The sequence below is a fragment of the Heptranchias perlo genome, chromosome 25 (genome assembly GCF_035084215.1).
Source record: "Heptranchias perlo isolate sHepPer1 chromosome 25, sHepPer1.hap1, whole genome shotgun sequence".
Taxonomy (NCBI): domain Eukaryota; kingdom Metazoa; phylum Chordata; class Chondrichthyes; order Hexanchiformes; family Hexanchidae; genus Heptranchias; species Heptranchias perlo.
The window spans coordinates 17,240,312-17,256,564 of NC_090349.1; the positions used below are offsets into that span (position 1 = coordinate 17,240,312).

At 41.1% G+C, this 16,253-nt stretch overlaps 1 protein-coding gene and 1 long non-coding RNA gene across 3 annotated transcripts in view; one reads left to right on the forward strand and one right to left on the reverse strand.

Moving 5' to 3' along the window:
* Nucleotides 1–13,159: 13,159 nt before the first annotated feature.
* Nucleotides 13,160–14,696, reverse strand: LOC137342066 (uncharacterized). Its single transcript, XR_010967196.1, has 2 exons — nt 14,362–14,696; nt 13,160–13,536 (listed from the first exon to the last, which is right to left on the reverse strand). It is a non-coding gene; the product is annotated as an uncharacterized lncRNA (long non-coding RNA).
* Nucleotides 14,558–16,253, forward strand: part of rfc5 (replication factor C (activator 1) 5) — a 42,452-nt gene continuing 40,756 nt past the window's right edge. Inside the window, exon 1 of one of the 2 annotated variants that reach the window (XM_068005692.1) lies at nt 14,558–14,662. In XM_068005692.1, the coding sequence (XP_067861793.1) occupies nt 14,622–14,662 (41 nt within the window). In that variant the 5' untranslated portion in view covers nt 14,558–14,621. The remainder of the gene's footprint in view (nt 14,663–16,253) is intronic. The other variant, XM_068005693.1, reaches the window with a different exon arrangement.

Here is a 16,253-nt window from a genome sequence, read left to right on the forward strand (position 1 = left end):
ATTAGGTGATCTGTAGTATACCCCTATTAGCATGATCGATCCCTTCTTATCTTTTATTTCAATCCATATGGATTCTGTTTCTATCCTTGTTAGTTATGTCCCTTTTTCTACTGCCATTATGTTATCTCTAATTAGTATAGATTACTCCAACTCCCTTCTTCTTCCCCTATCCTTTCTGATTATGTTATAGCCTGCACTGTTTCGTTACCAGTCCTGTTCTTTATGTAGCCACGTTTCAGTTATTCCTACTACATCTGGTTCCTCACTACGGTTCTGCCTCCAGTTCCCCTGTTTTATTTTGGAATCTGTGTATATTGCTGTACAGGCAGTTTAATTCATCTTTAATAGTTGTTCCTTTTACTTTATTTTTAACAATCCTTTTATACTTCTGCTTCATAACTGTATTTGTTCCTTGACTGTTTATGTTATCTTTATTCCTTACCCTGGTCTGATCTTTACACTCATCTCCTGTTTCTTTTATCTTTAAGCTTTGATTATTGCTACCAGATCCCTCCCCCAACCTTGCTAGTTTAAAGCCTTATGCACTGCTCCTCACACTTGGTATTTGAAGGGATGGTGGAGGGTGTCAATGAGAAAAGCTTGAGATGATTGGCAGTAGAAAAAGAGCCTGTGGTTATCCTTGCCCCTAGGATAATCCTGGATGACTTTGGCTAAGAAGAGCACTGCATAATAGTGCTTTATGTGATCAAGCTAGATTTGATGATGCATCGGTAGACCAGTTGTCCCTTAGGTACATTTGAGTTTATGCTCTGCAGCCTTGAGGGATCGAAGATGGGGGCTGTATCAGGGAAAATAGCAGGGGTGGTAGACAGTAATAGTGTTGCTGGAAACAAAGGTGTCAAAGACAGAGAGTGTGATTAAGTGAATTGGCAGTGGTGGAGGGGTGGGCAGAGGTAGAACTTTTGGGAATTTGAGGGTGAGATTGTAAGAGTCCTGGGGAAGAGTTTTCTTTCCATGGATGGATGGTGAAAGTAATAGGATTGTAAGAGAGTACATGATCCAATGCTGCTGGTCACTGACTATCTGGACAGTGACCAGCAGTCGAACTCTTGCACCATGACATTGTGTTGAGAGGTTTAGATTGCCACATTGATGCCATCAATAATGTCCTGGTCTTTGGGGAATCTCGAAATGTGGAAGAATTGAAGTGTCCTGTCATTCTGCCTTTCCTTGGCTGGATCAGAGCTTTGTGCAAACTGTGGGCCACCTGCAGTTCCTGAGCACCGGCAACCCGGCCTCTGAAACTCAGTCCTAGATGCACTTTCATTTCTTATTTGCTGGTTTGTTCTGATTAAATTCTGTAGACCTGAAGTATTTGAAATGGCTGTTCTTAACACCGTTGTCTCATTGCAGGATAACTCCTAAATTAGAGCACCAAAATTTGCTACATCAACAATTTGACATAACTGAAAATATAGAGGAGCATGGAAGCGTGGTAAATGGTAAGCATGGTCCCTCAGCTCCATTCTACGCACCTATGCATCCCATGAAGACAAAAAGCTTGGACACCCTTGGCCTAGACAATCACTGTAGATAATTGCAATAAGATTGTACTGAATAGCTAACCAGTAGCAATGAATAGGATGACATTTTCAATTTCGATGTGTATTACACCAAGAACAGGAGATTTAAAAAGTAGTAAAAAGAGCCGTACAATGATAGGATATTTCACACAAGGCTTTGTCTTGCAAAATTCAAGTGTACGGATAATAGCAGTGTGGATAATAGAGGTACAACTATATAGTATTTCTGTGCATATATTAAACAACTATAGCAGAATTTATTGTGCTAAATGCTGTTTTTGTTAAGGTCATGTTTAGCAGCTATTTTTATTTCTAAATGTTTCTACACTTTTCTGGTACAGGTGATATACTATCATCATGAAACACTTCATATGTAGCACAGTAGTGAAACTTATCTTCTTAATTATGAATTGTATCGATTTTATGCTTACTTATTTAGAGACTGCTATAATGTTAGTACTCAAAATCTAGGCTGACACACCAGTCCAGTACTGAGGGAGTCCTGCACTGTCGGAGGTGCGGTCTTTCAGATGAGACACTAAACTGAGGCCCCGTCTACCCTCTCAGGCGGACATGAAAGATCCCGTGGCACTATTTCAAAGAAAAGCAGGCGAGTTCTCCCCAGTGTCCTGGTCAATATTTATCCTTCAACCAACATCACTAAAAATAGATGATCTGGTCATTATCACATTGCTGTTTGTGGGATGCAGCTGTGCAAAATTGGCTGCCGCGTTTCCTATATTACACCAGTGACTACACTTCAAAAGTATTTAATTGGATGTAAAGCACTTTGAGACGTTCTGAGGTCATGAAAGACGCTTTCTAAATGCAAGTTCTTTTTTTTTGCATCGTTTTCCTATAAGTGACCTTCATCTTAATTATAAGTTACAAGTGCAAATGCATACTTCCCAATAACAATTAAATATTTAGTTATTTTGTGACCCAGAAGTGATAACGGTGGTATCACTTGAGCTCAAGTCATTAAGTCCATAGGTTCATTGGTAGTTTTTATTTGGATATACCATTGCAGCACCACACTAATGTGTGAACCAACATAAGAACAATCAGCGAGAAAAGGTGATTCAATCCATTGAAACTTTTCCCTCTAGTGCTCTCGATCCCCAACCTAGCATTCCACTGATTTTTGAACATCCCTAATTTCTTTAGAAATACAAAAACCAAGCCACAAACCATAAAATATTTGAAAATAATTACATTGCGATATTGGAAAGCATTTAAATATGTGACCCATAACTTCTCAACATTGTATTTCACACAGTGTGGTTTAGTGGTCTATTTTTCCATTCTTCTGGTCGTATAAAACTTTGAAGAAAATGGCACAGAAATTTGGAGTTGATGACCAGGGAACAAGCCCCAAAGTGAAAATCTGAAAAATAGAAACAGAGGAAATCCGGAAATAAGGGCCAAAATCAGGACACTTTATTTACATAGTTTACATAGTGCAATTAATATTCAAAAAAGCTGATCTTTTCTTTTATTTCACTATTATTTGTATACTGTTACTAAGTTTAAACCTGTAGTTGTACTACATTACTGGTCTGAGACTGATAGTTGTAGACTATTTACTTGCACAAAGCTAATGACTAAATTTCAACATTAGGTGAGGATAGACAGCAGCATCTACCTTCTCCTAATGTTAAAAAGACTCAGCACTGAATTTATATGGTGCCCAGGACCATTTAAACTTGGCTTTGCACCAGACTGAAGTTATACTCCACCAGCTGCCAAGCTTAAGTAGTATGATATAGACTCCTAGAGGGCATCTCACCAGTTTGCTTTACTTAATTTGGGAGTCAAATTGGCAACTGATGATGCTAAATTGATAATGTAGCGGTGCTGTAATGAATTGTTATGGTTTCCACAAAACCAAATCTAAATTAAGGAGATTTTGGTCTACTATTTGCTTCATATGGTTTATCTTTTTATTTTACATGTTTTAACAATTTTATCTGTTATAGACCTTAAATAATTGTGGAACCAATGCTATGAGCCATTTTTGATGCCTTTCTTGACCAATTATCCCTGCTGCGAAACCTCTAATTAATTAGCATGAAATAATGTTGGTGATGGTGCTCCAATTCCTCCATTGTGGCATTGCATAAAAATCCTAAACTATCATTAATGAGAAGGATAACTAAAATACAGTTTGCCTGTGTTTAAGTACGAGTAGCCCACACATCTTGGTATTCATTCTACAGCATGACACCTTTATAGACGGGACTTATTTCAAACCCCTTATCCTAGCCATTGCCAAAACCGCTTACTTTCATCTTCACAACAATTCCTACCACCGTCCCTACGTTGCACTCACTATCACTGAAATTTTTAACCACACTTTCGTCACCTTTAGACAGCCGGTGACCATCAACAGGTCAAATTAAAATTCCTGGTCCTTGTCTGAAAATTATTCCATGGCATTGCCTCACCCCATCTCTGCATCCTTTTCCAGGCTTACATCCACTCCCATACTCTCTGATTCTCTAACTCCGATCTGCACCACCCCCACCCCCCAACTTCTGCACTCTGCTCCACTTTTGGTAGAACAGCCTTGAATTGCCTTGGCCCTACTCTGAAATTCTCTCCCTAATTCCTTTTGCCTTTCTAACTGAGCCATCTTAAAACGAATCTCTTCAACCAAGCTTTCGGACACTTCTCCAAATCCTCCTGCCTGCTCCTTTTCTCCTCTATGAGGCACCTTGGGTTATCTTTCTTCGTTAAAAGTGCTATATCAATGCAAGTTCCTGTTGTTACTGTAAGGTGGTTGTGAAATCTACTGTGTCCAACTTACTAGGCCCTGATCCAAAGAGTTTCTCTCCATACTTGTTAATTCTGATTTGCTGCATAAGATGTCATTATAGTGCCGCACTACTGCGCCACACTAAAGTAATGTAGAAACAGAAATCAACAATAATACAGAAAAGCTACATTAGTGGAAAAAAATCTTATAAAATTTGAAATCTTAATAAAATGTTGAACCAATGGTAACCTTAATTACATCACAGTTCTGTTCTCTGAAGCCATGATTTGAACTTGTTGGATACAATTTCTTTCACAAGGCTGCTTACATTCTAAATTTAGAAAAGCTACTGTGACTCCCATTTAAAACAACTCAGACAGTCAAAGCCAGCTTCCCACACACAATCACATTCTTGCACAAATATATTCAGTTTATAAAAATTACAAAGCACACATATTAGATACAGTGAGGTTGATTCCGCAGTCAGGTGCTCCCATTGTGGAGCAGCACTCACAGAGCGCACTGGTCGAGAAATCGTGTGCCAGGAGTGCCTGATTTTCCATCTAGTTTAAAAGGATGGATAATTAGGCACTGCAGGCCCACGATTTCCTGTCTAGCGCTCCCTGCAAGCACCACTTTGCGCCAACCATGGAATTAACTCCAGACATTTTTAACTGTTATCTCACATACCTATTTTTCCTCAGCCCCAGTGGGATCATAACTCCGTCTTCCAAACAATATCACCAAGAAGTGACTTGTGTGATGTGAAGCTTTCAATTTGTTTGTTTATCTTGTAATATGTTCTAAGTGGCTGGCGGAGATTATTGATGTGTATCTGAGAGAGAAAACTAACACAATAACAGCTGAGAAAGGGCTAAGTTAAAGAAGGGCAATACCGGGAAGACTGGACCATCATTAGAGAAAAGAGAGAGCTATATAAATAGTCCTTCATTTAGACGTGATATATAAACAGGAGCTCCTGAGGAACAATTATTCATAATAGAGAGGCATTGCACATGCTAATTTGAAGAATAGGGTCTCTCTCTTACCCATGTCTGTTGTCTTCGTGTTGCTGTTTGTTTTTGTGTCTCTCCTCTTTACTTCTGTCTTTCTTTCTCTTCTCTATGGCTTCTCTCCTTAACTCTTGTTTCTGCTTCAATCTCTGTCCTCTTCTGTTTCTCTCTTTTTATTTTTTCCTTTCATGTGGGAGGAGGCAGCTGGCATGGTGCAGTGGGGAAAGGAGCCACTAATGAATGCAGACTGCTTTTGAAGTGGGGGTTGCAGGGAGAATCTGGCCCACAGCAACTCATTTCACATTCTCTCCTCCAAACACTTATGCTTCCCATACCCTATAACTTCCATTGTGTCCCCTACCTCTTCAGCTTGACACCACCTCCATCACTACCCCTACCTCTGCCCCTTTGAACTACCCACTAACACCTGTACCCTCCAATCCCCCTCATTCTGCTGTCACTCACTTCACCCATTACCCTCATTCTGCTGTCATTCCTCCCACTTTCTCCCTCCAAGGGCCTCCTCACCCTCACCCAATTTTCCTCTTCCCTTCCCCCCCTCCCTTTCTATCTAATTCTCTCAAAGAGGCTTTATTGCTTTCAATATTCAACTGACTTGTTAAAAGAAATAAATTATAATGAGGAAAGAAACTCTGTCTACCTTTCTGCCTTTCTCTTTCTATGTATCTCTTAGGTGCTAGCAATTAAAATTTCTAGGCTAGATTTTCATCTTTACAGCTTGGATGGTAATCTGGTGAAGCAGATCACCCGTCCTTTATAGAACCTGCCCGATTTTCATTCCATTGAAGAGAATGCAATTGATAAATGTAATCATTATTGCGAAATATGTATTTTTTAAAAAATTGTTTAAAGCGTTATTTTTGTACATTAGAAATTTCATTTACTGGGAAAAAATGGCAGAGAGAAAAAAAGTCCGAAAGCATTCTTAGTGATTTGTAGGAACCCAGTGGCCCAATTGTGCAATTACAGAGTGATGAGTTTACATAGACAGTTCCCATTATAAATGTGGTCATAAAAGTTTATAATGGAAAAAAGTCTAAGAAAACGAATGACAACAGGAAGTAAGGGTTTGTAGACAGGAAGTGCATGCAGATGTAAGATTTTTATAAGATATACATAAGACCTATGGCAGAAATGCCCAGTGAACGAGAAAAACTATAAACTAATTTAATATTTTCTTGAGTTATTGATTCTCCGTATAAATCATAGAATCATAGAAAATAGGAGCAAGAGTAGGCCATTCAGCCCTTCGGGCCTACTCCACCATTCAAAATGATCATGGCTGATCATGGCTGATTCCCGCTTTTTCCCCATATCCCTTGATCCCTTTAGCATTAAGAAATATAGAAAATCTCATCCCCTAGCTCAATGGAAAGTAAGGCCTAAATTATTATCTCTCATTCTAAAAAGTATTATATAATTTGTATTAATTTTGTTCAGAACATTGTGTTTTGTACCCCTAAACATGAAAGACTTTTGGAAGAAATTGGTTAATATGTCACTTTTGGTTTGCTGAGAAACCATCTGTTTTCTGAGGGTCTGCTTATTTGCTGATTATACTGCAATTAGCTCAGTGGAATTAATTCAGTGGCAAATAAAACTTATTTTTAACCACACTCAACGTGTATTGGCTGCGGTCATTAGGGAAGTAAGTCAAAATATTAGTGACTCCTTTTTTCTCAGTGATATTTTGTACTCAATGTCACTGTCGAGCACTCCAGGTCATGGATTAGATGCAGTGTAAAGTGTCCTCTACACTGCTTTAACTCCAACCTCAGAGAGCACTCTCTATTGCATCAGTACAACAATTTTAATTTCCTATACCAAGCACCCTTATAGCCTCTCTAAGTAGGATTAATTCTGGGTTGTTTTGCGCTGTCGATTAATTCCCTCTACAAACTGGATTGTAATTGTTCAAATTATGTCATGGGAAAATCCTGCTTTGTCAAGAGACTTTCAACACTTCAGTTCAGGCTGCAATTAAACTTCAGAGGTGAAAATACAGTGTTCCAACTCACTGCACCATTCAGTCCCTGCATACTGTGATATATGAGGGATTGCAATGCAAGCTTTTTTTCATTATTACTTCACTTCAAGTTGCTCAGAATTATATAAATGACTAATCTATAATACATTAAAGATCTTGCATCTAGCATGCAATTCCTGTTTGTCACACTTGCTTCCTGTGACATGATTTTGTCATATTTGCTTATTACTTTTAACTGTAAGGTAAGTTATGCATACTTATTATACTTACCTTGCAACCCTTCCAACACGAGGAGGGGGGAATTTCCTCAGTAACTTCGGCGGAAGTTCAGTAGAAATCCTGTTTACACAGATAAATGGGGTTTCTGCCAGTTATGATGGCAGAGCAGGAAAAGCTCAGAGGAAATTCACTCCCCTAGATTGTACCACTATTCCAAATTGCATCTCCCAGATCCCTTCATTACAAGCCCTAGAGTACAGTAATGTACTGGTTTTGGTAATGGACTAACTAGCAATCCAGAGGTAGTGAGTTCAAGTTGTGAAATTGAATTCTGACTGGTACCAGGAAAAAATGACCATGAAACTTGCTGGATTGTTATAAAACCCATATGGTTCACTAATATCCTTCAGGGGAGGGAGCCTGTCACCCCTACTTGGCCTGGCCTATGTGACACCTGTCCCACACCATCGCATCAATTTTAACAACCTCCCCCCAACTGCTGGGCAGGAGAGGGTTGGGTGGGTTAAAATATCAGGATCAAGCAACCCGACCCCAAACCAACCCCATCCATGCCTGTTTAAAATTTAACAAACAGAAATCAGGCCACCGACGAGACTCCCACAAAAGGCAGACGGGGCCTAATTAACATTCAAAAGTCGAGGCCCGATGACATAATTGGCGCCACAACTTAAATTTAAGTGAGTGAGGGGGAGGCCCCACTGTGGGATTCATGGCAGCAGATCAGAGGCGGGAAGTGCCGACTGACCAAGGTAAGTGCTTAAGAACAGCTCCTTTTAGCACTTCTTGTGGGCCTGGAGGAGCAGGAATGTTCCCCTCAGGCCTCACAATTAAGCCTTCGGCCTTCCCCAGCCCGGATCACGGCCCAGTTGTTCTATTCCCCCCCACCCCCTCCCGATGGCACAATTGCACTCTCCCCTCGCCACCCGATGGCCCATTTGTTCTCTCCCCCTCCCGCACCCCGATAATCCGATCGCAACTCCTTTGTTCTCGCTTTTCCACTCCCTCCCCCCCCCCCCCCAATCACTGCCCTGTTGTTCTCGTTCTCCCTCACCCCACCCCCAGTGGCGGCCTGGAGCCTTCATCCTGTACTGAATGCTGGGGACCGTCCCCATGGGTCCTTGGCTGCGGCCTGCTTCCACTGTTTTTTTTAACTTTTTTTATATAAAAGGGGCTTTAAAAAAATCTTTAGTATGACCTGTCGCTTGTTAGCGTTCCAACCCACTGGCCAGTCTGTCAATTTCGTCGGCTGTCAGGCGGGAGTCTGGAGCACATTATTTAAATGAGACCCTGCCGTTAAGATCAGCAGGACCTCCATGTCCCAGGCCTTGCCAGGTTTTCCCCCGGCTACCATGCTCCCCCCACACACTCCCCGTTAATATCGGGGCCTATGTGATTGATTCTTAACGCTCTCTGAAGTGGCCTAATGGTCATTCAGTTATAAACAATTGCTACAAAGTTCAGACAGTCCTATCGTATCAGGACAAGACACAGGCAATCTCAGCCTAGTTGACCCTGCAAAGCCCTCCTCACTAACATGTGAGGAATGGTACCCGTGTTGGGAGAATTGTCCCACAAGAAACAACCTGACATAGTTGTATGTCTATGTCTAGTTGCACTGGCCCACATAATTAATCCAGCCCAGAATGGAGCAAAGAAGCAATCAACTTCTTTCAAAAGAAATAATCAACATTGCTGCTATCAACACAATCCCAATGTTACCTGAAGTGGAGGAGACATTACCGGTAATTAGAAGGAACAGGGAAAGAGAGAGAGGGAAAGGAGGGAAAGAGAGTGACAAGGATAGATAGAATGAAAGAAGGAATAAAAGAAAGACAAAGAAAGAAGGAGCAAAAGACAGAATGAGGGGCAAGGAACGAGGGAGAACAGAAATGAATTATGATGTGGAGATGCCGGTGATGGACTGGGGTTGACAATTGTAAACAATTTTACAACACCAAGTTATAGTCCAGCAATTTTATTTTAAATTCACAAGCTTTCGGAGGCTTCCTCCTTCCTCAGGTAAATGTTTACCTGAGGAAGGAGGAAGCCTCCGAAAGCTTGTGAATTTAAAATAAAATTGCTGGACTATAACTTGGTGTTGTAAAATTGTTTAGAAATGAATTAGAGGAAAGAGGAAATAGGAGAGATGAAAAGTGAGAATGCAGAATAGAAAAGGAAAAAGGGAATATAAAAGAGAGGGAATGAAAGGGAAAAATATGTGAGACAGAGAGGGAATGTGAGAGATGGGGACAGAGGAAATGACACAGGGAAAGAGTGAAGGAGAGAAAGAGCTAAGAAAGAGAGTGGAGGAATAAGACAGGGAGTGGGAAGGAGTGAGAAGAGCAAGAGATTTCAAAAAAATAGTGGAAATACAGCACATCAAAAAACACAATGAGAGACTAGGTTCAAAATTTCTTGCTTGGTATTACTTGTATAAAATGTCACTACAGTCAGAATTATCAATGTGTATACCAGTATACTATCTTTAACATTTGTGGCTTTTTTGTCAGTATACTGGCTTTTATGGCTCTTGAGGTTTGACTTTCTTGATCTAGCAGCTATTTTGATTGTCATGACAGATTTTTGATTAGATATTTTTCTCGTGCTTATCACCAAAGGTCATTTCCATAAGGGAGCCCTCGCTTTTACGGACCATAATATGCCTTTATACACCACATCTCTGATATTGTAATGTTGCTCAGAAGTCAAATAGAAACCCTATTTATTGTACTTAGCTTACTAGATACGACACAAGCCTTATGATCGCCTAGACTTAGGAAAGCGATAGAATAAACACTTTATCAGATCACAGCTTAGGCAATAAATTACACAGCACTTATAGACATTAATAGATAGGCAGCTACAAAGACAATACAGCAATTGACCCTATTTTTACACATATTTTAACTCAAGCCCCCTCCTCAGATTTAGAAAATAATAGAGATGCAACTCTTCACCACATCTACTGATAAATCTGTATCCGCATTCGTAATATAACTTTTATGTGGAGTTTTAATGGAAGTACACAGAATCCAGACCCAGTATAGAAGAGGATGCTGCCATTGTAGCAGTAAGGGAGGAGGTAGTAACAATATTGGATAGGATAAAAATAAAGAGGAGGTACTTAAAAGATTGGTAGTATTCAAAGTAGAAAAGTCACCTGGTCCAGATGGGATGCATTCTAGGTGACTGAAGGAAGTAAGAGTGGAAATTGCAGAGGCTCTGGCCACAATCTTCCAATCCTCCTTTGATATGGGGATGGTGCCAGAGGACTGGAGGATTGCAAATGTTACACCCCCGTTCAAAAAAGGGGAGAGGGATAAACTCGGCAATTACAGGCCAGTCAGCCGGACGTTGGTGGTGGGGAAACTTTTAGAGACAATAATCCGGGACAGAATTAATTGGTACTTGGAAAAGTATGCGCTAATAAATGAAAGTCAGCACGGATTTGTTAAAAGAAAATAGTGTTTGACTAACTTGATTAAGTTCTTTGATGAAGTAATGGAGAGGGTTAATAAGGGTAATGCGGTTGATGGTGTGTATATGGACTTTCAAAAGGCATTTGATAAAGTGCCACATAATAGACTTGTTCGCAAAACGAAAGCCCATGGGATTAAAGGGACAGTGGCAGCATGGCTACAAAATTGGCTAAGGGACAGAAAGCAGAGTGTAGTGTGTATGGTTGTTTTTCAGATTGGAGGGATGTATAGAGTGATGTTCCCCAGGGGTCAGTATTAGGACCAATACTCTTTTTGATATATATTAATGATCTGGATTTGTGCTTAGAGGGTATAATTTCAAAGTTTGCAGATGACACAAAACTCGGAAATGTAGCAAACAATGTGGAGGATAGTGATAGACTTCAGGAGGACAGAGACAGACTGGTGAAATGGGCAGACATATGGCAGATAAATTTAATGCAGAGAAGTGGGAAGTGATACATTTTGGTAGGAAGAATGAGGAGAGGCAATATAAACTAAATGGTACAATTTCAAAGAGGCTGCAGGAACAGAGACCTGAGGGTGTATGTATACAAATCTTTGAAGGTGGCTGGACAAGTTGAGAAGGCTGTCAATAAAGCATATGTGATCCTGGGCTTTATTAATAGAGGCATAGAGAAAAAAGCAAGGAAGTTATGCTAAACCTTTACAAAACGCTGGTTAGGCCCCAGCTGGACTATTGTGTTCAATTCTGGACATCACACTTTAGGAAGGATGTCAAGGCCTTAGAGAGGGTGCAGAAGAGATTTACTAGAAAGGTACCATGGATGAGGGACTTTAGTTATGTGGAGAGATTGGAGAAGCTGGGGTTGTTCTCCTTAGAATAGAGGTGGTTAAGGGGAGATTTGATAAAGGTATTCAAAATCATGAAGGGTTTTGATAGAATAAATAAGGAGAAACTGTTTCCAGTTGCAGAAGGGCAGGTAACCAGAAGACATAGATTTAAGGTGATCGGCAAAACAGCATGAGGCGTCACGAGGAAACATTTTTACTCAGCAAGTTGTAATGATCTGGAATGCACTACCTGAAAGGTGGATGCAGATTCAGTAGTAACTTTCAAAAGGCAATTGAATAAACACTTGAAGGGAAAAAGTTGATAGGGCTATAGGGAAAGAGCAGGGGAGTGTGACTAATTGGATAGCTCTTTCAAAGAGCCGGCATGGGCACGATGGGCCGTATGGTGTCCTCCTGTGCTGTAGCTACGATACCTTGTCGCTGGCTTGAAAACATCTTGGAAGAAGTGGATTGTTCCCTTTCTTCTTGTAGTAACCAAAATGTAAAGTAACAGCCAGTTTCTTATAGACATTAAAATATGTAGATTTAGGAGACCAAATCTCCATATTCATCACAATTATTCATAAAAGATCAAAATGTCATACCCAATTCCGAATGCAATTTGAATACAATTCCGATATATCCAAATCACATTCTCAATTGTATGCAAGTTTTCCCTATTCCTTTACCGTAACAAATAATCAATATACTTATATGTAAATCTGTTTTTGATACAAGACCGTTTCTTCTATTACAAACTCTTTCATATAATAGGATTCCACTGCAAAAGTGTGTGTGACAGTTCAGCATTTGTCTTGAGGGGACGCAAGCTAAATTTTTTGGGGGGAGGGGATGGTTGGCATTTTTTGAATAAAAATCTGGAATGGGGTCTTCCTGCTGTTCAATTTCACGGTAAAGGAGGCAAATGCTCGTAATAGGGAAGGGAAGACAAGTGGGGAAGAGAGAAAAGTCTCCTGTCCAGGACATTCAGAAAGCTCAAACGTTCTTGGAATGTACATTCCAGAAGATGGCCATTCAGCAGGCAGAATGCTCTTGGTGCCACACAATCAGTTTATGAATAGTAAGATAAGAGTTAAAAATGTGGCTGGAGAGATGGTGTAGGAGGTAAGGATTCAGATTCGTGAGACATTAGGACTTGTTCTGGAGCAGGAGTGGCCTGTGCAGAATGGGTGGTCTTCATCTGAACAAGGCTGGGACTAATGTCCTCGGGGAAGAGTAGCTAGTGTTTTAAGGATTTAAATTAATACGGCTGGGGAAATGGAACAAATGAGGAGAGCAAGCAGAAAGGAGACCAAAGAGGGCATGGTTTGTTTTTTTAATATATGTTCACAGGATTTAGGCACATACCGGCAAAGCCACAATTATTGTCCATCCCTAGTTGCTCTAAGAAGGCAGTGGTGGGCCTTCTCCTTGAACCACTGCAATCCTTGTGTTAACAGTTCTCCCACAATACTGTTATATAGGGAATTGCAGGAATTTCACCCTTCAACAATGAAGGAACAGTGAAATATGTTATATGTTCAAGTAAGTATGCTGTGTGACTTGGAGGCAATGGTGTTTCCAAGTTCTTGTCCTTCCAGGTGGTAGTGGTCATGCTGCTGGGAGGTCTGTCGAAGTAAGCTTGGTGAGTTGCTGCGGTGCATCCTGTAGCTTGTTCTTCACAACCTGTAATAATGATCTGGAATAGCAGACAATAATAAAAGGTGACTTTTATTATTCAGGGATAGACTGGGCAAAAGTAATGCAATTGGCAAAGATGGAAAGTTTTTTTCTCCTGTATGAGTAAAGGGAGGTTGGGTATATGTTGGGTATCAGTAATGGTGGCCATGAAACTACCGGATTGTCATAAAAACCCATCTGGTTCACCAATATCCTTTAGGGGAGGAAACCTGCCGTCCTTACCCGGTCTGGCCTACATGTGACTCCAGACCCACAGCAATGTGATTGATTCTTAATTGTCCTCTGAAATGGCCTAGCAAGTCACTCAGTTGTAAAATCCCACTAAAAAAATTCATAATAAGAACCGTCACCACACGGACTGCAGCGGTTCAAGAAGGCGGCTCACCACCACCTTCTCAAGGGCAATTAGGGATGGGCAATAAATGCCAGCCTCGCCAGCAACGCCCACATCCCATGAACGAATAAAAGAAAATCTACAGCTCAAGGTACAAGCCCATGTAACTAGTTTTCACATTTGTAATCAAGGTTGTTCCTTAGTCATCAACTACTTGACGTAGGTCAGTTTTTGCTAGTTTTCTAGGTTTGCAAGTTCGTTAACCCAGCCAAAGATAGAGAGAAATAAGAAACAAGCGATCAATGACATGGACAACAAAAAACAAGCATACTCAGCCCTTACACTTGAGGTCACCAAATAATTACAGATTAGGATTAATTCATCCGTCCAGAGAGAAAGAGATCCTAACGCCACTCTCCCCATCCCAATTGTAGCATAAAAATGATTCCAGGGTTTGTGCCTCCACTTATCTGAAAGTTCATTCCATACCACTGATAATTCTTTGTGTCCTCTTTAACTTTCTTCTCACCAGCCTCTCGAGCATTTCGAATCTTTCCTTCATACTCCTCTCCTTTATGCTCCTTCCTCCCTCCCCCAACTTTTCAGTGGGGACAGGTGAGATGTGATGCAGACTGCCGGCTCCCTGTGTGCGGAGCCTTTACTGGGCGGTAACTTTGTACCATCAGCCGTTAAACTCGCGAGAGCTCCAGCTGGGAATTGGCGCCAAATCGCACTCTGAAGTCGTCACTATGGCGACCGTGAAGGAGCCGAGGAGTAGAAACCTACCCTGGTAAGAGTAGCCGGGAGAGCGGGCAAAGCACCCCCCCGCTTGCCCGACGGACTCTGGTCACTCTGTGCCGGAGCTCCGAGAGCACCCCCCCCCCCCCCCACCTCCCGGAGTAAACGGCCTGTTTGGACCTGGCGGGCGGGTCAGCGCGCGGGGGGGAATCTGTTGCAGGTTTGAAATAAAACGGAAACTCCGCGCGCCCCGCTGCTCACCGCCTGACTGATGCTTTGTTACCGGGACTTGGAGCCGGGTCAGCGCTACAGGGTCCGGCAGCCGCCACTGGGACAAGGGGCCGCTTTGCAGCTAACCGGGAGCCTAGGAGTAACGTGCATACGGCCTGGGTGGGGTTTGATGCGAGCAGGGCCTTGCTACTCTGTTAAAATACATCAAAACGTAATTTTGCAAACGCTCGTTGCAGGCATCAGATAGCTGCAGCTGACGCGGGGCTCTGCAGATGGTCATTGCGATCTCTGATACATGCAGATTTGGTTCTTTTGCCAAACTTGTTCATTTGGTCAATTTTGGTGTTTTAACGCTGTACATATCCTCATTCTAACATCCATCCCGAAACACGATTTGTACATCTGATTAGGGTGGCACCGTTTCTCCATAAATGGGGGTGGATGACAGGAGGAGAGAGGCATGTAATTAACTCATTTATTTTGATCGCTCTCTGCTAATCTCCTGTTACTGAAAATATATTTTAAGTTATTAGGTAGCAAACTGCAGTCATGAAGTTGGCTCCAAATGAACTCCTATGGTTGCCACCCATGCCACTTACCATGTCAATGTTTACTTGCTTTCCATGCAACAAAACAATTCTGAAAAGCTGACTGGTCACTGGCAGATAACTTAAGTGGAATAAAGTTGATGTATTATTATTAGGTATTGGCTCTTCAAATTAGAACAAATAGCTGCTGGACAATTTCAATCATGCAGTCTGTAGTGTCTGCTGCATAGCCATGGCCACGAGAAGTTCAAATGTTTGCAGAGCAAGCTGCTGGCAGATGTAGAGTACTATTTTTCAAAGAGCTGTCAGAAAATTTTGCTTTTTCTGTCTGGCTTTCAATCAAGTAAATTACTTTGCAGCCAGTGCCAAAACTGAACAGGTTTGAATCTTTGTCTATCAATTTACCATACAGTTCTGCTACTTTGTTTTGAATTTTTGATGCACACCTTGATAAGTTGTAAAGAATAAGACATTTTTATAGTGTTCAGATGTTGATAGAATCATAGAATGTTATCGTGTGGAAACGGACAATTTGACTCATGAAATCTGCACTAGTGTTTTCTTCCATATGAGCCACCTAGTCTAATCCCATTCTGCTTAATCTCTGTACAGTTTAATCCTTTTTTTTAAGCAACTATCCAATTTCCGTTTTTTAAAAAAAATTATGAACTCTGCTTCACCAACAGTTTGTGGCAGATAATTTTTCTAACTTGCCTTTTAGTTCTTGTTGTGATTATCTTAAATTTGTACCTTTTGCCATCCAATAGAAGCAATCTAACACTATTTAACTTATCATAACCCTTCATAATCTTGTAGACCTCTATCATGACACCCTGTTAACGTTGTTGACTCTCCAGTATCGCT